This window comes from Hippocampus comes, unplaced genomic scaffold (genome assembly GCF_001891065.2).
Source record: "Hippocampus comes isolate QL1 unplaced genomic scaffold, H_comes_QL1_v1.1 scaffold50, whole genome shotgun sequence".
Classification (NCBI taxonomy): Eukaryota; Metazoa; Chordata; class Actinopteri; order Syngnathiformes; family Syngnathidae; genus Hippocampus; species Hippocampus comes.
The window spans coordinates 1,448,152-1,470,475 of NW_017805122.1; the positions used below are offsets into that span (position 1 = coordinate 1,448,152).

The 22,324-nt window shown below is 45.7% G+C and overlaps 1 protein-coding gene across 4 annotated transcripts in view; it reads left to right on the top strand.

Annotated features, from left to right (window-relative positions):
* kcnc2 (potassium voltage-gated channel, Shaw-related subfamily, member 2) overlaps positions 1 to 22,324 on the top strand; it is a 27,941-nt gene continuing 5,617 nt past the window's right edge. For 3 of the 4 annotated variants that reach the window (XM_019866200.1, XM_019866201.1, XM_019866199.1), the window contains exons 1-3: positions 1 to 2,396; positions 20,617 to 21,550; positions 21,898 to 22,068. In XM_019866200.1, coding sequence (XP_019721759.1) covers positions 1,839 to 2,396; positions 20,617 to 21,550; positions 21,898 to 22,068 — 1,663 coding nt within the window. In that variant the 5' untranslated portion in view covers positions 1 to 1,838. The remainder of the gene's footprint in view (positions 2,397 to 20,616; positions 21,551 to 21,897; positions 22,069 to 22,324) is intronic. The other variant, XM_019866202.1, reaches the window with a different exon arrangement.

Genomic DNA, 22,324 nt, shown 5'->3' on the forward strand with positions numbered 1-22,324 from the left:
CTCTCTCTCTCTCTGTCTGACAGGCATTTTTGCTCTGTCACTCCCTGATGTAAATATGTTTCAACAGGATTAATAGTCATGCACTTGAGATGGAGTGGAATATTCGTGTTTGTTTTTTTTTAATGCTACTGAGCAGATAAAACGTATTGGCCCAGAATCTCTTCTTTCAGACCAAATGTTACCCTGCAATTCCTGATAAGGATCAGCACTCCGGCTGCTCTATTTTTAGAGGCAAGATATAGCAAAAAATGTGGGGGGGGAAAAAAAAAGACTCAGTCTGGTTTCTATTTTCAACGACACTACGGTTGCTCCAAAGGGACTTAGGAATTCCAAGGACTGCAGTTGAGTCTAATGGGTTATTTAAGTTAAGGTCACCTGGAATATATTTTATTTACCTCTTCCTGTCAGCCCGGGCGCACTTGGGAGTCCGTCTCTTGGCTCGCAGCCTTCATTCTGCGTGATGAATGATCTCATTAGTCAATCACTGAACAGCCCAATTTTCCGCCGCCACCAAAAAGGCCCGCTTGAAATGGAATTGGGTGGCAGCACGTCCCGGAAAAATGAGTAATATAACTGGAATGCACGTTTTATTTATTTATTTTTCTCTTGCAGAGGTCCGTTGGCCTAAAAATGCAGCAGTTCCAAGAGGATCTAAAAAGTCATCCCGCCCGGGTCACAGCCATTTTGTGGACTTTTCCATTGGACCTTCCCTCAATTTTCCATCTGGATTGTTTGCTAGTGGGGGGGGGGGGCCTCTGATTGTTGAAATCTTCAACGTGAAACCCTTCCAGCATTCATAACACGATTCAACATGGTCCAAAAATTTGAAAAATATACCACGTTAACTTTGTGAATACAACTCCCGGCCCCAAATCTTTATTAATTCCAGTCCGTACAGATGTAATCACAACAAAGTAATGAGTAATTAGGTTACTCTGAGGCGGTCGTTTCACAAAGCTGCTGCGCTGGGGAATAATGATGCGTGTAATTAAAGGCGAGCCTCCTGCTTTGTCTCCCTTGCTGATTGAGTTGTGCTCAAACTTAAGACGTCACTTTCTCCTCCTCGCGCATTAGAAATGGAGCGAAGGCAGCGACGCTTCCTCAGCTTCTTTAAAAGAAAATAAAAACAGTCAATAAAATTTAAGACATCGAATTTTAGACGTTGGATTAATTTAAAGGGTCGTTTAGCGGCCCCAAAAATGGGCTAGACACGCCTGCGGTGACGCGTCAATAATTGTCGGGGAATTGGCGCCCCCTTGTGGAAAGGTAAGAGATCTACAACTTCATATTGAATGACACTGAATTGTATGGAGTCTGATTTACATAAATGATCAAAATGTTTGTTCAAATTGTCCTTCAATTCCAGAATGACCCCAAGTTTTGTTTTTGTTGCTGTCGGTCTCTCCAAAGCAACAGGAAAAGCGCCGATGGATGACTCATCTTTTGCAAGGATAGAAATCTAAAAATGCCTGCATTACATATTTAGATATGCGTTTAAATGTTTTTTTTTTTTCGGGGATGGAGGGAGCGCGGGGGGGGGGCGTGACGCTGACGCGCGTCTCTGCGTCTTGGAGGAGGGCATGGGGTGGAGGAGATGCACGTAAACGCCACGGTCGTCTTGACTCAGTCGGTGCCACAACAACAATGGGCACCCTTTGCGTTTGTTTTTTTTCCTCCCTCCAGACCCAACAAGGTCGTCCAACGGGTGAGACCGGCGACAAAAAAAACCACCCCGACGGAGCTTTGTGACTGAGCAGCATCAGGACCGTGGACCGTGGGTGTGTGCGCTTCAACTTCCGCCCCGCTTCTCCCCATCGAGTCATGTCTGATCCCGAGCGATGGGTAAGTTCGACGACAACGAGAGGATAATCCTCAACGTCGGGGGCACCAGGCACGAGACGTACAAGAGCACCCTGAAAACGTTGCCGGGGACGCGCTTGGCCCTGCTCGCCTCCGACTCGGACATCGGCTCGGTGCTGGATCAGCTGCAACAAGTCCCCGGCTTCATCGAGTACAACGCGCGGACCAACGAGTACTTCTTCGACCGTCACCCGGGCGTCTTCGCTTACGTGCTCAACTACTACCGCACCGGTAAGCTCCACTGCCCGGCGGATGTTTGCGGACCGCTTTTCGAGGAGGAGCTCTCGTTTTGGGGCATCGACGAGACGGACGTGGAGCCGTGCTGCTGGATGACGTACCGGCAGCACCGCGACGCCGAGGAGGCGCTGGACGTGTTCGAGCTCAACGTGGACACCGGCGAGCAGGAGGACGACGACGTGGCCAAGAGGCTCGGCATCGAGGACGTGGCCCCCGACGGGAGCGGCAGCCTGTGGAGGAAGTGGCAGCCGGTCGTCTGGAATCTATTCGAGGACCCTTACTCCTCCAGGGCGGCCAGGGTAAGGAACGCCGGTGTTTCTCAAACTTTTTGCACCAAGCGCCCCCCCCCCCCCCCCCCCAAAAAACAACACACCAAAAAAAAAATTCCACCGTTTTTATCCAGTAGCATAGTAGGCATAAGTGTTCACCAAACACACAATAGTTTTATTCCTGAAAACATAAGCAGCGACGGTCACGTTTTTGCATTTTTAGAACGTTAAAACAATAAAACGTTATTTTGCCATGCCGGGCAATATCCCAATCATACAAGTAACTATGATGTTTTGAATCAAAACTTCATTATTGCTCAAGTCGTGTCATCAAATCATACTTTTTCTCGTTATTGTTGAGATTGACACAATCAGGATTTTGGAGCCGATTACAGATTAGAAATTTAATTAGACCCTAAAAATGTGCCCCAAAACGCTGAGAAACATTCATATGCGGAAAATGGGTGGGTGATTTCAAAAGTGATTTTTATTTTAATTGAAAGAAAACTTTTTTTTTTTTTAATTCAGTTCGTGAAGTCATCTTTCAAAAGTGATTTATTTCAGTCCTGTTTTTGTTGGTTTTAGTATTTTAGTTTTTTTGAAATAACTGGAGGACTCGAAGGATAGCGATCATTTTTGTTTGTTCTGTAAACGGAAGATGTCCTTTCACTTTTGAAAAACATATTTGTGGTTTTTATTTGATTTTGTGAATATTTTTTTCTTCACTTTTTCATTCTTTCATGAGTTAGCCTCCAGCATTATAACCTTGACGCAGACCCCGTGCGGCCTCACGTAATGCACATGCCAGAAATCGCCACTGTTCATCATGTAAAAGGCATCCTTGACCTTTTTTTTTTTTTTCCTGTCACTGGATCTCGTTCAATTGCGCAAGTGCTAATGATCGTGCTAACCATTTCCAGTCCACCTAATATTGACACAAACCAGGACAATGGGTGACAAGCCTCCGCTGCCTACATATGAGATGTTGCTAAGATACCGCTCCGGTTTGATGAAATCGCAGCTGCTTGCAGTTGGCCACAACTTCCTCTTTCGGCTCACTAATTAACTTAGCTTTATAACTCTACATTTGTGTGCACGTATTGATTTATTTTTTTGTTCCAATTAGTTTTTAGAGTTGATATTTGCTTTGTTCCAATGAGCAAAAAAAAAAAAAAATGCTCGATGAGTTTGTGTCTCCAGGCAAGGCCGAAGCCGAAAAGTACAAGTCTGTCCATTTAATGAACTTGCTCACAGGCGCTCGCGCCAGCAGTCGTGTTCTGGTGGGCTCCCCCGCGCTGTTTCTATTGTTGTAGCCCGTCCTGCTCTCTCTTCCCTCTCGCGCGCCGCCTCTCCGATCTGCAGCCAGCGCGTTCGAACTTGCGCGACCCAAACAGGCCGGCGAATCTGTCGAAAACGTACCCGCCTGTCAAAAATGACTGCTTGATCACACGCGTGGCATCCCGAGAACAAAGTTGGAGTTTTAGTCCACTCCAGTGACGAGAGTAACGTCGCAATATTTCCAGCGCAAACTGACAATATTGTCGATGAAGAGAATAAAGTCAGAATTCATGAGAGAATGAACATTAAAATAAAATATGGACGCTTATGTCTTTGTGCCCCGTGAGCTTTATTCTCATAAATTTTCCACATTATCGTATTTTCCGGACTATCAGTCGCACTTAAAAGCATTCCATTTTCTCAAAAGCCGACAGTACTTATCATCCGATGTGCCTTCTATCAATATTCTGATTTCTTCTTAGTATTTATTATTATTAGTGGTAGTATTGTAAATATTCTGGAAAATGCTTTGTTCCAGCTGCAGTGATTGTGAAAGCGCAATATAAATAAAGCTGTATTGCATTGTATTGTATTCCCTTTAGCGCAGCACCATCTAGTGGATGCATAACGCAACTGCAGCCACGATTGTGGCTTCTCTTCTATGCGGCTTATAATGCGGTGTGCCCTATTTATGAAAACCGTTTTAAAATAGGCCATTCATTGAAGGCGTGCCTTCTGCTCCGAAGCACCTTATAGCGCAAAAAATATGATAATCTTATTGGGGGGGGGGGGGTCCTTCATTTGAAAAAAAAAAATATGTGTGACTGTAACAAACTACGGAAAGCCAAATAACAAGAGCCACTGATATCATTTTCCATATCTGCGTTGAGGCGGGCGTTTTGCTGCCTGTACTGAAGCCCTTCTCTTTCGGCTCACATGCCTCACCCTCACCCACGCACCCCCCCCCCCCCCCACCGTCCGCTTCCCATCCCCGTCCGTCTATGATCTCATCTGAGACCGACGCTTGCTTTCTGCCACTTAAGAGGTTAAAAATCCAACCCCGTCTGGGTGCCGCCTGCCGCACGCGTGAAGAAAACCAAAGCCGGGGCCCGCCTCCCGGTCGTCACGGCAACGCCGGCGCTCATCGCCGCCGCCTGTTTTCATTGAGATCTGTCTGCTCTGTGAAACGGATTGATTTCAGAAACCTGCTCGACCGTGGGCCGCCTTATTGCTCCGTTACCCCTTAGCGTGCCAGCTTGTTCGTTTCCAGGGCGCTGATGCGCTGAAAACGAAGCGCGTTGGAGCATACGACACGCGCGCGCTCCGTTGACACCGACAGTGCGAGATAGTATGCCCTCTTTGCATCGTTGCCATCCAAGTACCCGAGATTAAACCGTTTGTCAGCGAAAGACTTCAAAGAAAAAGTCTACACACCCCTGTTTACATGCCAGGTTTTCGGGATCGAGAAAACTTTTTTTTTTCCACCCAGGAATGCGTCTGATAACTTGTACAACTCGGGGATGGGGGACTGAGATAATGTGGTTGCACAAGTGCGCACACCCTCTTCTAAACGGCGATGTGGCTGCGCTCAGAATGAATCAGTCCCATTGAAATTACGATTAAATTGGGGTCAGCACATGACATTGAATTAAAGTGCTTCAGGTGAACTCTGAATCAAGTTCAGCTGTTCAAGCAGGATTAATGAGGATCTGGCAAGACTTGAAAATGGATATCCAAATTCTATTGGTACTCCTCGGTTAGATTTTCTCGAATCGTGCTTTAATTCGTCCCAAAGATGTCTGACGGGGTTCTTAGCTGAACTGAAGTGAACTAAACTAGGCTTAAACTGATCTGAACTATTTGTACTTGTTGCTTTGCAAACATGAGCGACAAGTGTATGTCTGATGTGTGGAACGGGGGCATTTCCACAGCGACTTCTTCGCGGAAGAGAAGGTAAAACAGCTGAAAAGCACTCTTCCAAAAAAAAAACAACGGTCTCTGTTTATGAAACCGACAAACAAGAGCGAGGCATCAACAGAAGCATCGGTTAAAGTGGCGCACATCCTGACCGAGTACAAAAAGCCCTTCACCGATGGCAGGATCGATAACTTGCTGGGAATCATTATTCCAGGACCATAAAAATAAGAGAGTGATACGCTCCTGCATACAGCTTTTCATTTTTTGATGTAATAAAATCATAAAAACTTATGCTCTGGAAATCGGCGACGTTCGCAAATCTCTGACGAATCTTTGTCTTGGCAGAACCACACTTGTTTGAAGGTCCTACTTCATTCGGAAAACCCTGTCTGGTCCCATTACGCAGCTTCTGGGGCGGAAACAGCTGAGCTAATCGAGGCCGACGCGGATACAGCAGCGGACCTGATGGCCGGCGAGGAAGGGCAGGGCAAGCGGCTGTCCAAGCGTGGGCGGTGATGGCACGCCGCTGGGCATGTTTGGAGCCGCTGTCCGTCACGTTAATCCGCCCCGCCAATCACGGTGGCGTGCCGGCGATGTTAACGGTGACAGCTCGGTGTAATGGAGCAGTGGGCAAGCCTGTGTAAGGAGTCAACACACACTGATGCTAGCCTCGCGGTATGAGTCATTGTTGGTGATAATGTCATGTTTGCTTCCGCGCCCGTTCATATGCGTGACAGCAGAGCCAATGTATGCCGGGGAGGGGGGGGGGGCAGGCATCATACAGTGGACAGTTTATCAGGTTTCAGGGTGCACGAAAGGGTTAATCAGCTTCCAAAATCGAACTCCAAAGGGTTGTTTTTCATCAGAATCACTAATACTAAGAGTGGGCTAACTCCATTTTTCTTTTGTCGGAAACCACAGATGAAACGGCTGAAATATGTTTTGCACGCAGAAAGCGAGAGACAAGAGACTGTTGGATAGTTAATAAAGGCGACTCGCTCCGTATGCATGAATGGAGTCGTTCCCTCGCAGTCGCCGGCTATATACGGCGTCCCATCGGGCTTTGCGCTCCCCGTTCTTGTCTGTCTGTCCTCCTCGTTTTCTCTCTTCCAGCCTCTCAAATGCAAAACTTGCTCACTCGCTTGGAAAGGGACTTTTAAATTATTTGCCACCACAAGTCACGCGCCACATTTGGCATCCGTGATCATGTTCGTGGGACAACGTCCATTTAGGTGGACTTTTTGAATGTCCTGACGTGAATAAACGACAAATTTGAGAGTCAACTATTTGGGCTTAGACCACAATTGCATGAAACGTTTTTTGAAAGTGATTAAATATTCTTAGCAGACCAAATATAAATCCACCAGATTGTAATTACAGCCACAACCCCCCCCCCCAAAAAAAAATGGAGCTAGCCCACTATGGTTCTCAATCGCTCAAATTTTAGAATGGGAGTGGAGAAACTTTTTGTTTTCCAAAAACACTTTTCTCTTGAGAACTGAATTCATAAGACAGACAAGAGTTTCGCAACTAAGTGACTTTTGCAGAGGATAAAGAATATATGTCTCAGTATAAACTTAAGTTATGTTGCATAAAGGGTTAAAAATGCAACACCGACGCTAGTTTGCTAAGACACAATATTGTTTTGCTTTGTTTCAATTCAGGCCGTGGCTTGGAACATTGGAACAGTGGGAATACAATTTTAAAAAAAAAAAAGATTCAAGTCTCATTCTGTTGACTTGACATGAAAGCCGAGTGACCCCCTCGAGCTTGTATCGTGGCGCAGCAGATTTCGTCCCTCCGAAGTTGCTTTTACGGTTCAGTGATAGCGACCCGGCAGAAACAATCCGATTAGTCGTTCTCGACTGGATTCAGGCCTGCGCAGACCCGGAGGACCCTCTAGACCTGCTCATCAGACTCCCAGGCAGAGGATGATGTTCATTCCTGACTCGGCTGCCTTTCTAACAAGTGTCCAAAGTAGGCCTACAAAATAGTGAAAGGGCGCATACGTTAAATGTCTCAATGTTCAAATGACACAAAAACTATGACATCACAGACGCAAGACAGCAGGCATCGAAATATCCTTGAGTCACAGTGACACACGAGAAGGCCTGTGGCCGAAACTGCGGGATCACGGGATGGATTTTTAGCTCAAGCCAGCACAAAGCGGAACGCTCCCAAAGTCAAATGGTTGACCTGCAAATCGGTCTCGGTTCAGTATCCGGTTGAACGTGATACCTCAGGACGCGCGGTGACTCTGCGGTTTTTGCCCTTTGTCATCTTCCCCGTCAGTTGGGAATTGTCCCGGCCCTCGCTTTTGATCTCGGGCTGCCAGACGGCAGGAGGTTGGCAACGCTGGCGCTGCCCTGCCTCGACGCCAGCTGGACAGCTTTTTTTTTTTTTGCTCCCCACTCCCGCCGTCATACCGCGATGCTAATGCACTTCCCGTGGCGGCCGCGCAGTCCAACATTGATCGCCCCGGGATGACGTGGACAAAATATCCCGTACGCGTTTCAGCCGCTGCAAAAAGAAAGTGTCTCTGTCCTGCTCAGTGCCCCGTGGAAATGTTATTACGAGCCATTGTATATTCGCCGCGGGGTCGTTTCACCGCCGCTAATGTTCCTTCGTCCTCTCGGTGATTGATGAAGTCGTTTATCGGTTGTGATAAATTAGGTTACCCGAGTGAACATTAAGAGACCAGCAGCGAAGCCGACGGTTTGCGTCTAAGCCTTTGTACTTCAAAATGAACGCGGAAATGAGATGCGGTCCCGCTTCTTCCGATTTGACGATCGTTTACAATCGTCTTCATGCTCCTTGCGAGTGTTTTCATTTTGTCTTTGGCTCGGTTCTCCCGTTCAATTAACATCTGAAACGGCATCGGGATGTTGCTTTGACATTTTCGGCAAGTCAACGCCATCGGTTGCCTCTCTGACTTGGCTGTTATCTGTTTTTGCGTGTTTGAGAATGTAAGCTAGCTCGATTTCGACACCGTCCTAGTTCACAAAGGATGATAAATGGTTTCAATCGGTCGCCTGAAATGGTGAATATGAAAGACTGAATCGGCGCCTTTTCATCAGTTTCTTCCATAACCCGTGCGCCAGTTTTTAAGTCGCAACTGTCCTGCTATTTCTGGCTTTACTCTGTCAACATGATTGGTGCCTCTGTGCGTGCCGCCACCCCCTCCTTCCACTCCCCGCTTCACCCAAACAAAAACAGTTTCTTTTGGGGTGGCTGTTTGATAAAATGATACTTTTGATAGGTCTATTTTTCACCGTTAGTGTAAAGTAGGGCAGCGGGAGAAGGGGTGGGATGAGTCACATTTCTCAGCAAGGAAAGAGGACCCACTTACCCAGTTTTTGGTCCCAGGGCCGTCATTTTTCAAAAAGCGAAGCAAATAGATTGTTCAAATCCAAAACGGCACCGACGGTGGAAGTTCTGCGGGCAGCCTCGGCTAACAAATGAGCCCGCTTTTGTTGATTTCGTAACTGACTTTATGGCGACGCTCGTTTCCGAGACGGTGGAAGTTCTGCGGGCAGCCTCGGCGCAACAAACGAGCCCGCTTTTGTTAATTTCGTAACTGACTTTATGGCGACGCTCGTTTCCGCCTCGTCTGTAGCCGTACATGTTTAATGACGGAGAATACAGGCGGCAGTGACAAGAAGGACTTGTAAAACTGTCGTGTCGAGAATGGAAGGCACCCGAACGAGGTGGAGAGCGATTCGACCCTGGGAAAAGGTTGCGTTATATTGGTCTGTCTTAGAATACTGGCAATTAGTACGCGGGGGCATCCTGACATCTGGCCTTTATGTTCCTTTTCGCAACCAAAGTAGTCCTGCGCTGCCTTACCGGTTACAATTTCCGAGCTGCGTCAAGCTCATGTGTAACCTTTGAGACGATTGAATGAAACACGGGTGTGTTATACTGTACTATAAAAACCCGACCTACACTCTCATACGTGGTGTCAAACTCAAGGCCCGGGGGCCAGATGTGGCCCGCCACATCATTTTAAGTGGCCCGTGAAAGCAAATCAAAGATGACGACTTCCATGATACTTGCTAAAATGTGCACCAAAATTTCATCTGTAATAAATCAGTGACGTATTGTCAGCATTTTCTTGTTACCAAACCCCTCATTACAGTTACTGAAACAAATTAATAAATATCAATAAAACAAATATTAATAAAAATAATAAAACGTTATTCTTGATTTCTTTATATAGTTTCAGTTATCACAGCCCTCCAAGGGAAACAGTAACTAAAAATGAGTTTGACACCCCTGCTCGAGTAGATACCATGTCTCATTTTTACCAGCACCAGCTAGTACCACAAACTATTGCAGATTGCTGTTCCGCCAGGAATTCCAAGAATTCCGAATCCGGATAGCGAATGTAAACCAGTGTTGGTCTGGAGTCTTGAAAAGGTGAAATTGTCCAAGCCGTAAATGTGTTTTCTGAGACTGTGCAGTGTTCCAGAAGTAGTTTGGAACAGTCCCTAGAACTGTCTATGTCACCACAATAACGTTCCATTGTCTTGCTTCGTTCGGTGTGAAATTGGGGTCCTGAACAACAGCAACATGTTTTTTACCGCGTCTTGTGAGACTATTTTCATGTAGGGAAAACCAAGGCGAGTGAAGCTAAGCCAAGTAGAATCGCGCACTGGAAAATAAAGGCCTTCCTCGAATCAATACCTCGATGCCTGGAAGCTAAAAAATCCTCGTTCCCACGTTTACTGGAGCCCTGGAAGGATGAGTTTTAAGAGAAAGGGCTTCTGAGGTACACAACAGCGTTCACGACTGAGATGCTGTTATGTTTTTTTTATTCCTCCCTCCACGTGCTACTCGGAAATAACACTTCTTTCATCACCCTGATATCATTCCTGGCGCTGTCAGCTGTCAGACGCTTGTAAATTCATGAAGCGTGTCTTTCTATTTCATTCAGGGTCGGTAAATCACCGATTGGCAAGATTTAGCCGCGAGTCAAACAGGCACACATAAGAGGACAAAGTTGTTGGTGCCCCTAGACTGGGGTAAGGAAAATCGATGACAAATTGAGGAGAAGGACAAAACAAATTGTGGTCTCGGTGGTCACGTTGATGAATCCGTGCAGGGTACAATGAAATTGCCAAGACCCAAAACTCCCCCAAAATGGTAAAGACCAAAATGTTGGACTGGTACGAGATGACATTTTGATTCCCCTGGGCTTAATCCTATTGCGCACTCATTGAAGAAACTGAAACATGCTTTCTGGGGACGACCAAAATAACAGGCGCGGAAAATTCAGAATTCCATTTATTGCCTTTAAAAGGCATTTCAAGTTTTCGAGTTTCACCAGCAGTGGATTGAGCGGGTAGAACAAAAGAGTCATTCGACCCGATCGCTCATCTATTATTGATCGGCGTCTCCGGACGGGGATTTCAGGAGAAGTTTGGAGCTGTCACAAAGACGGACAAAGTCACAGAGCAAAGATGATTACCCGTCAATTTTTATGCGGAAGAGACACCCGTTGCTTCGTAATGCCGGAATAATATATGCAAGTGCGCCGAGGCAGATACATTTGTCTGAGCCCGAGCCGTCTGGGATGTCTCCCGTCTGTGTGTTAATAATTACTTCGCGGGGACGCTAATGGATTACATTTTGCTATGGAGCGTGTTTGCACTCAGACATTTCGGCGGTGCGGCTTTCACGTCCTATTACGTAGGCACGTTCTTTTTGGATTGAAGTATATTTGCCAAACATTCAATCGGAACTCGAAATCCGTGGTTTTTCCCAAGTTCCCCCGATCGTGAAATTTGTCCCAGACTTCGGAGAAGTTTTCTGACAGAATCCTGCTTCCAATCCACCCCAAAAAAGGGCAGAAGAACAAGCTCTCTTCTATCCAGCTCGTATTTTCGAAATACGGGTAGCGTTAGAGCAACGGGAGCAGGCACCTGTTGAGCCAGACGAGTCGATCAATCAGAAACAGGATGGGGGCGGGGATGAAAAACCCAGACTCACTGGGGATGAGCTCAAATCTGGCCAAGCCTCTTGGCTTTCCACCGTATACTGTGCCTCACTGACTTGGCCTACATTCACATTTTTTCGTTTTTTTTCCCCATCAGAAGGATATTCTTGGACGGCTCTTTCAGGGTTATACATTTGGGGGGGTCAGAATGCTTAAATTGAGTCAATGCATTACCTTGGTTCTCATCTGTTCTTTCTGTTTCAATTTAACACATGAAGACTTTCCGGCAGCATCAGAGCGCCATCGTTGTCCGACGCTACCACAAATTCAGGCATTTCGGGTTCCAAAAATCGGGGACCAAATCCAGCGAGGAACCGTTTGAACGATCCGGCATTGATCTTTCCGGCAGAGCGTGTTCTTCAGTTTTCTTTTGAAGGCAAAGACTTCTTTTGAACCTTCATGATCCGCTTCGCTTTGCACGGCCACACGCCGACATAAAACGGCAAGTCTCTCGGAGAGACTGTCTTGTTTGGCTACGACTCACAGCGGGAGTTTTGCATATAAATCAAGAAATCTCCCTTTCCCCTCGCTTCCGCCTCGAGTTAATTGCGCTGCTTTGGGGGCACCGCGTCATCCGGTGTTACCGGAGGGCCCATGGCTTGTGACGGCCCGATTTAGAGGAACCGGGCCCTGCTTCCACTGGGGTAAGGCATGAAACCGTTTCAGGTTTCGATAATGAAATCGAAATTGCGGATGCGAAACACGATGAGGTCTTCAGGCATTGATGATCTTCACCGTCCGGACTCTTTAGTAGCAAGTGATGAAAATGATTTTGACGCACTTCCCCGAGTCAACTTCTCCCACTCCATCGGCCTTCCTTTTCTCCCTTTTGTCCGTCTGCCCGCGGATGGCAGCGACCTTGAGACGGGGGTGGGGGGCGGCATTTGGAAATCACAAACCCGGAGCGGAGTCTCGGGAGGGATTAGTGTCTGTTTTCCTTGGCATGCGTTCATGGCAGAAGGTGACACCCGGACACAATGGCGAGAGAAGCCAAAACCTAAACAAATCAAATAAAATAAAATCTGACAGCTCTCAGCCTTTATCCTATCGTAGAACGTAATACGCCCCCACCCCCACCCCACCCCTACGGCGATATCATTTCATGTGCACATCAATCTGTAGCGCTGCTTCGTCACTCTATCCGTTGTCGCGTTACTTATATCTTTGTCACCCAAGATGAATCTTCTTGATCAACTCTGTACAGTACATTTGATCGTCATGACGGGGTTATTTTTAAAGAAAGCATGTCACCGACTTTGTTTCCAAAAGAAAAACAAAACAAAACTTCGATATTAGCTCAAAGTAATGCTCTTGTTTATTTGGCCACGGGGTGCGCGGGGAGTTATATTTAGTTTTACTTCTCGTCTCGGAGCCGAGTTCATGTTGCCGTGGTGGTTTCTGTAATAATCGCTGCTATAGGGGCTCCGTTCTGTGTGCCTGTTTGTGTTGCTCCCCGTTTCTGAGCCGGGTTCGGTTTAGCCACGGCTCTGCTCGCTTCCTGCAGGGTAATTGGCTTTAAACTCGACGCGGAACGTCTGATAAGTTCAGCCATAATGCCTGGTGTTGATAAATATCCACTGGAGGCGTAGGAGGACGGGCGGGGGTGCTCCAGTGTATGCTGTTAGCGGATTTTTTCCGAATTCAGAATGTAGAACCCAAAAAAAAAAAAAAAAATTGCTGACTGGATCCATTGGTGCGAGACGAGATTTTTTTCTTTTTTAAGACATGAGAGCCATTGACATGAAGACAGATAAAGCAATACTCGCAGGCGTATAGTCTTTATCCTCTGCGACGAGTGACAAAAATGAGACGGGCCCCAGCAAACTTAAACGGCGTATTCTACGGGGGAGAGAATTGCTGATACCTGTCCTATAAGGACGGCGGTAGTTCATATTTTTTAAATAGCTGAACATTTAAAAAAAAAAAAAAAGCTCAACTTTTCACTGGTTGGATCGCGCTGCCATTCTGCCGAGTCTGTTTGATAGTAAATGGGAGCCGCTTCATGAATCATTAAAGAGATTTTTCTTCCAGAGCAGAGTGCGATTTGGCTTAATGGACGCGGGCGATGAGAGCTTTTCCATTTTAGCTGTATTATTTAAAGCGGAATCGTCGAACGGCGGACGGTCGGAATCTGAGCAAGCCACAATGAGCGGCAGCGTTCATTATCGTCACTCGCACGTCTCGCTCTCCTCTTTCACCATGTCTGTAATCTGCTTTTGTCTTCTATTTTTCATGCCTCCCTTTTTTATTTTTTTTGAAGCATGACTTCCTTGCGCTCGGTTGTCTCTTGACTGCCGCCTTCTCGTTTCAGATGCCTTTTATCTCATCAGCTTTCAGACAGAAATGCAATTATTGCGCTAATGCTAGGTTTTTTTTTTCCCGCCAGAGAGCGTTTTTGGCACGCTTTCATCGCACGTTTGCATAAATGAGACAGTTTTCTGGGGTTCTGATTCCAAAAGTAGAACTTATTTATAAATATAATGCTTAACATTGAGTGACACGGGGAAAAAAGGTGTCAGATTTCAACAGCGGTGGTTCACGTGAAGCCCAAGGCCATCTCCTGACATCTCCTTTTACGATTTCATGGCAGTAAAAACATTTTTTTTTTTTTTTTAACGGGTCTTGGCCAATTCCGGTTTGATCATTTAACTGAGAAATGAAAAAAAATCAATTCAAAGAATATCACAAAAGAGAGAAAAGAGGACAGAGATCATTTAGATTAGGAAGTAGAAGCGCACTTGCATAGACACGCACACACGACTAAATACTGCTACGACTAAATGGCATGCAAGTAGTTTTGTAAAGTTTGTCAAATTGAAAACTGTTCCTGGTGAATTTCTCTTTTTCTTTTGTGTTCATCGTAATGGGCAGTGCAAATTTAATTTGACTGAAGGGTGGGGGCAGCGTGAGGCAGTTCTGACCTGCGACCCAGTTTGGGGCCTCCTTGAATATTTTCATAGGATCATATTTTGACACCAGTTTTGTTTCGGTGGGTTATGTGAACACATACGAAGTGTGAATTTTCTGCAGTTTGACATCACGGTGGCAAAGGCCGCCATTGGCAAGTCTCCGCTCGCATGTTGTTGCTTTGTCAAAACACATCAAGATTCAGCTCAGCTCAGGCTGGATCGGCGCGGGCATTGTCGGAAGCGCTCCTGTCTTTTGTCACGGCGCGCTGCAGCCGCCGCTTTCACGTTTCTCATCGTCATAGCAACAGGAGAATGTCCCTACCTCATCTCTCGGCGAAGATGTTGAATAGCGCTGAGCTGCTGCCATGCACTTTGTCAGTGAATGGAGCGGACAAAGTAAGAGAGCCGCTATTGTTTTCACCTGTCTTTTTTTTTTTTTTTTTTTTTTGCATGAAAGGGTTAATTCCAAATCATTTTACTTTATTTTCCTATCCTTCGTTATTCACCGAAAAACTCGCATCTAGGAACTGTGTTGAAATTGAGTGAAGGAGTTTCATTTTGAGTTCAATACATTTGCATTTCAACTTAATTTCATAATTTAAATCCAAACAGTTGCCCAGTGTCTTTGTAAACATTCCCGGATGATTTTACGTCAAAATAGACAACAAGTGAAGAGGAACAGGTTTTATATCCAATTTGTCACATGACGGCTTTTGTTGCCATGGCTACCGAGGGCAGAGCCGGGGGCATGCAATCGGCTATCGGCACTTAAAAAGCGACAAATCGTAGCAACTGTCTGTGCTGCCGCTCGCCTTGTCTCACTTATTTTCATTTCTGCTCTCTGTGTAATTGCACGTTTGCTTTTTTCTTTTTTTTTTTTTTTTAAATGACAATAATATATTCATGGATTCTGGAAATCTTGAGAGGGCTGAGCAAATGCCTGCCAACCAGGCTTTTAATCACGAATTAGAAAGGATGTCCCGCAGACATCGCGTCTTCAACACACAAACGTAAATAGCACACGTCATTTGCTACTCCAAAGACGGGAGGACAGAACCTCCCTGACAAGAACCTAAAAGTAGATCCAGAACATCAAACCAATGTTTGTATTGTCTGGCAGTGATTGGAACTTAAAGTACTTTCCATTATTTTGGATGTGATGATAGTGTGGGTCTTTGCAGAGGATAAAGAATGCATGCGGTTTTTGTCATTATCTGTCTACATGTGTTGCCCCACCATTTGTTCAAGTATCCATCCAATTTGTCTGTGTCATCATAATTTATTTATTTTTGCTAGCATTTTTTTTATACTATTGTCAAACGCGGCGCCTCCGTCTCCAAACTCTTCACGCCACGCCGGCTCAGACATGCTGCCGGCTTTTAAAATATCACGACGGCTCCGTCTAATGAGGCCACACGTCTGCCATCCCGTCTCTGTCTTTCTGATCCCTCCCTCTGTTTCCGATTATCCCGTCAGACTTTCAGATATGTCCTTGCCTTGAAATGTGATTAATGTCAAGTTTAGTCTCCCGGGATTTGGGAGCTTGGATTTATACACACCCCAAATCAAAGGGTTGTGGTTTTTTTTTTTCACAAAAAACGGCCTGTCAGTGCCCGAATTGGGAAAAGCGCATGCCATCACAACTTTTTGTGGCGATGGGGGCTGTCTGGGGAAGTATGACTTTAAAATCCCAAATGTGGCATTGAGAAGAGAGGAAAGATGTTTTGCCTTCATGTTTAATGTCAGGGATCTAAAAATGGAGCAGTATTTCCAGAAATTCTTTTATTTCCTTCACAGGCAGAGTACTGGCTCATGACTGCGTGAAAAATGAATGAAAATCCAGCCAGCTAGTTGTCTTGGTTCAATTTGAGAAAATGTATGAAGAATAATTTAAAAGAAGAAAAAAAAAATCATCTTCACACCATCGCCACGGCAACTATAGCAGTGCAAACATCAACCTGCGCTGTCATGAATCAATGGCGCCTGCTGAGATATTAACAGGCGACATGAACACATGAATGAGCCTCGCGTGAGTTATATTTGGTATCGCACTCTCCCTGGGACCTTCGAGATGTTATTTTTAATCCGACCTGGAGGCTGTAATGTAGCTTTTTTTTTTTTTTGTATGTGTGTAATGTTGCCTTAGTGGTCATTGGATGAATACTGCACACTTGTGGCCATACGCTGCGTATTATCTGTTCCTTAAGTTTGCTCCTTCCACTGCTTTGAGATTCTCCCATGACAGTTAAAAGACCAACAGTCGCGTAACTGTCAAATTAAACAGAAAAAAAAATGAAGGGAATTCTGCAAAAGTTTGCTAGCGTAATGCTAACACACAATGAAATACCCCATCTACAGGCTAATGAAACTAGCGTCAATATCTTGGCGCTCCAGCCCTATAAGCAACATCGATTTGAACACAAACGGCGCAGCATACGTAGACTGACAAAATATGAACGTTCGCGTGCATTTATTCTTTATCCTCTGTGAAGAAAATGAATTATTCAAATGAGGGCATTTTTGAAAGGCTATGGGTTTTTTTTTTTCCGCCCTGGAGAACCATTGGCTGCCAAAAGCAATATGGGTTTAGCAGTGTTCCCCCAGTGAGCTGGCTGTCATGTCACAGCATGGCGGCATAATGAGGAAGAAGTGCGTGTGCGTGTGCGTGTGCGTGTGTGTGTGTGTGTGTTTCAGCATGACAGCAGGAGACAATGACGGGAGACAACAAGGGGAACAGCAAATCCTTTTGTCATGTGCAGCCGCTTCGAAATGTCTCTGTGTCGGAGGGGGGGGGGGTTTGTGCCGCTTGCCTGTTGATGTCAGTTCATTATCATTCTCGTTAGCGTGCCATCGTGACACCGCAATGGAGTCACAATACAATTGAGCATTCGGTAATATGGCGGCTGGGAGGGGAAGATACAGTCAGGGCGCATGCTTTATTTATTTTGAGTCGTAGCCTTCGGTCGTCACGGTAACAGGAGCCCAACATGGCATCGGTGCACAAGTAGGGAGAGGTGAGCAGAATTGTACCCCTCAAAAACTGAGTGAGTTCCAACTTTGGGTCGTAAGTGGATGTTCAGTGAGTTTGCCGTTTTCCTCTTTTTGTGGATTTTTGAACCCTCGGAAAAACAAATGACCCACACATAGTCATCCAATTAGTCATCCTGATGACACCATGAAGAAAGTCTGGACAGAATAGCCAAATATGGTCAGTGTTGCTCTCTTTTTGTAAGTAGAACTGCTCGGACTCTAGCCTATTTTTTTTCTTTTTTTTTTCCTGTTGGACTTTTTCCCAGAACCAGAAAAAGCCAAATTGGGATGAGACCCTGTCGCAGATTCGGGTCGCCAATGAATATCTCCTACCTACAAACCCCTTTTTCCCTGTCAAATAGCACAAATGTTCATTCTCCCCTCCTGCATCGTTCAATTCACCATCTTAAACTGTAAAAAAAAAAAAAAAAAATAGATGAAGGTGGTGTTACCATGGCGCCAGCTGATCAAGGGAAGACGTGCAGCATTGTGTTTGATGAAAGGAAAATTTCCTGTGTTGGATATTCTGGGACCTGTTCTCCCAGGCTTTATTTTTCAGCGTGCTTTTTGTTTCGCGACAACCTCGCATTATCCGAGCCGGTCTCTATAGAACGAGACCGAGATGGAAGTCAATTACTTGGCAGTTAAATTATGCAACAATGGGCTGTAATGAGCCATTCAGCAAAAAGCACCATATAATATTGGTTTAACTGGGGTTTAATTTTACAATGTGATTTAAAAAATAAATAAATAAATACAATTAGACGTCATGCCTGTTTCTCAGCGTGAGCCGTTCCCTCCTATTGACCGGCTGCTGCTGCGCGGCACATCAAAGCGGATTTAATGGCTTCTGTAATTTTACGCATTCATTTTGCGCGAATTAATTGCAGAAAAAATTGAAAAATAATGTTTCAGTGCCAGCCCTTTCTAGATGTTCTTTTGCTGACACCCACGTCACTCACCAGGCCAGGTCTTTTTAAAGCCATGCACAGATTTTACAGCAAAACGTGTGGATGGTAAATTTTTTTGGTTTTGTTTTGTTCAAATGGAAATGTAATTCCCTAATTACAAACCCCAATCCCACCAGGAGTGTTAAGCTTCCGGACTCGACTGAATTCACTGATTACAAAGAGTTTACCCTGCCTGACTAATATCTTGACTCGCTTTGGGTTATTTTTTTTTTTGTCTTCAGTTTTAATCTGCAGAGTACCTGCTCAGCAGTCGGTCCTCCCTCAATGTGACTCCCAGTGAGCGCAGTGGTGAAGAGCCCCGGGAATAAACAAAAGGACACATCAGTCACCACCTCCCCCCTGTTGATTTGACTGTCACTTTTTTGGGGAGACGATACGTAATGTAATTAAGTGCTTTGTTGTTTCTCGTGCCCTTAAATCTTTCACGTTGATTTAGTGACGGACAAAAAATAAATAAATAAAAATCAAACTTAGGAGCGCATTACAATGGGCCGTTAGAATATGACATTGACTTTGTTGACTGCGCGAATCTAACTTCTGACAAAACATTTTCATGAGATGTTGTTTCCCCCCCATAAAACCTCCTCTTTGGCATTTATATCGCGAGAAAATATATTTCTACCGGAGCGTAAAAGTGAATTGGACTTTTTCTGAAGTCTCTTAATTAGTCATAGGCTTTTTGTGTTTGGGCGTATGAGTGGAATCATTCCCTCTAAAAGCAACGAAAACTTTTTTTTTTTTTTTTCCGCTCATAGACGCCGGAAAAAATGAAATGTTATGTCGACGAAACTGTTTTCGTCTGTCGGAATATTTTGGAAGCTAAAAGTGAAATTATGTTTTGCTGCATTGCTACATGTGGAACACGGAACCGTCATTAGATACCGCCTGATCCTGTTCGGTTTTCTTTTCCGAGTTGACTGTGTTGTCTTTGACTTGACGGACGGTCTCGCGCTTGTGTTTTGAAAAATGAAGGAGGACTACCGTAATTTCCGGACTATAAATCACAACACATTATTCTCATTCATAATTTTTATTCTCATTATTCTCATTCATCATTCTCATTATTCATCATTTCACGTGTTATTTTCACATTCAACCGCAAGAGGGCGCGCTTGGCCTATGTTGATAACTCGACGACAAGTCTGACGTAAGTGACGTAGGAGGAAGCGCCACATCTACCTCCGTTAAAAAAAAAAAAAAATCTCCCTCCGTTTGTTTAAAAGTGACACGGAAGATGAAGATTTAATCGGATTTAGTGATTTGGAGTGACACTGATGTTTTGGTGAACTTGTTGGCGTATTCGTGATACTCTAGTTATCTGAATAACTCTTAATATGTTACGTGAACATAACAGGCACGTTCCCAGTTCGTTTTTGCTGCGTCATGTAACGTGTTATTTTTATTTGCCTTTCAAGATGACGTGTCTGTCCTGGGTGTTTAGATTTTATCGAATAAATTATCCCCAAAATACGATTCATACGCCAGTGCGACTTGTATGTTTTTTTTCTTTACACTCTCGGCACGCTAAACAAGTCGTCTAGTTGCGCAAATTGTTTTCGAAAAGCCCGCTCAAAACGTTCTCAAAGACCTAATTTCCGAGCGACGTACACCAAATTTAGCCTGAGTACTTTTTGTTTTCATTTCATGTCATGTGTGTTGTCAGATTTCACATTGCCAACGCTTACAGGCCAAATGTAATTTCATTTCAACCACTAATGATCTCGTTCACATTATTCTGATCATAATGTCGCCATAAAGTTTTATGATTGTGCTTTTTTTTCCCCGCTTGACAGATTGAAGAAATTCAGTGAATTTTCGCATCCTCGTTATATTGCGAACCGCCAGACGTCGAGATTTAATCGGATGCCATACGTATTCCCCGTGCCTCATGTCAACAAGTGGCGCAAAAAGAAGTGTGTGCTTGTTTGTTTCACTTGCTAATAGATTGCATCTCTCTCTGGAGGCGATTTAAAGCGGAGGCAAGTTAATTAAAACTCGTCTGTGTTTACACTCTCGCTCCGGAGTGAATGATTTATCTCGATTTTGCAAAGGGGGCTTAGCCGCTCCATAGCGCCGAATAACGTGGAACGTCAGGTCTAAAGCCGTCGTCAATTGTGTGTTTCTCTTCTCTCTCCCACCCCCTGCAGTTTATTGCCTTCGCGTCTTTGTTCTTCATCCTGGTTTCCATCACGACCTTTTGCTTGGAGACCCACGAGGCGTTCCACACCATCATCAACAAGACGGAGGCGACGCGGAACAGCAGCCTGCCCGATCTGGGACCGCAGTACGAGATTGAGACTGACCCCGCGCTCATCTATGTGGAAGGCGTTTGCGTCTTCTGGTTCACCATCGAGTTCCTGGTCCGGGTGACCTTCTGCCCGGTCAAGTTGGAATTTGTTAAGAGTCTCCTGAACATCATCGACTTTGTGGCTATCCTGCCTTTCTACTTGGAAGTAGGCCTGAGTGGCCTTTCCTCAAAAGCTGCCAAGGACGTGTTGGGATTCCTCAGGGTGGTGCGTTTCGTTCGTATCCTGCGTATCTTCAAGCTCACCCGTCACTTTGTGGGGCTACGGGTGTTGGGCCACACGCTACGGGCCAGCACCAATGAATTCCTGCTGCTCATCATCTTCCTGGCACTGGGAGTGTTAATATTTGCCACCATGATCTATTACGCCGAACGCATTGGCGCTAAGCCCAACGATCCGACGGCGAGCGTCCACACCAAGTTCAAGAACATACCCATCGGCTTCTGGTGGGCCGTGGTGACCATGACCACCCTCGGGTATGGCGACATGTATCCAAAGACGTGGTCTGGCATGGTGGTGGGCGCCCTGTGCGCTTTGGCGGGAGTGCTCACGATAGCCATGCCCGTGCCTGTCATCGTCAATAACTTTGGGATGTACTACTCCCTGGCCATGGCCAAGCAGAAGCTCCCCAAGAAGCGGAAGAAACACATTCCCCAGGCGGTACAGGGAGGCTCCCCGACCTACTACAAAGCTGATCTCACCGCCACCTGCAACAGCACTCAAGGTGACCTGTGCCACGTCAAAGGCGGCAGGGGACTCGAACGCAATCGCTCAGGTAAGGCCACTTTGGGAGAATGAGAAACCTCGTCGAAAAACGTGCGCGAGTTGTGAACCGGCCGTCCAAACGTTTCGCAAGCGCGGTCCTGCGTTTTTCTTGCGGGACTTGTTCAAGAATCCAGTTTCTCCTGGTCCAAATTCTCAGGTGACACTTGAAATGTACAACACGCTTTGAAATGACAAAATAGGACGGAACAAATATTCCCATCAAACCAAAATCATCAGGTCGTGACGCGCAGTAGCTTCATCGCTTTTGGGACTCGATTGTCCCTCGAGCTAAGACCAGAGGACTCCACCGGCGGACCATTTGAGTATGTTTTGACATACTCGTGATACCGCTCGCAGTACTGTCGGCGGACTGTAGCGGTGGCAGCGACCTGACCGTGTCTCCGGAGGAAAGAGTCGCCATGCGAAGGTCCAGCACCCGAGAACAGGACCGTCGGAGCGGGGGGACGTGTTTTCTAATCGCTGCAAGCGATTACAATTGTCCTGCAGATGGAGGCTTAAGAAAAACAGGTATGTACTAAACACTACCTCCTTTTCCCTATTATTTTTTTTGAACCTGAATGCATTCCCGTCCCAGCCTGGTTTCCATAGACGTTTAATGAGCTTTAATTTTAGTGCTCTGAGCGCACCTTTGACGCAGCAGATTGATATAGTTACAGGGAAGTCCAATCATTTGCTACTCGATTGTACCTAATCTAGAGGCATCAACGGAACACCGTACACGATTCCTCGCCGTCACGGCAAAGTTCTGTACAATTGTGCTCTG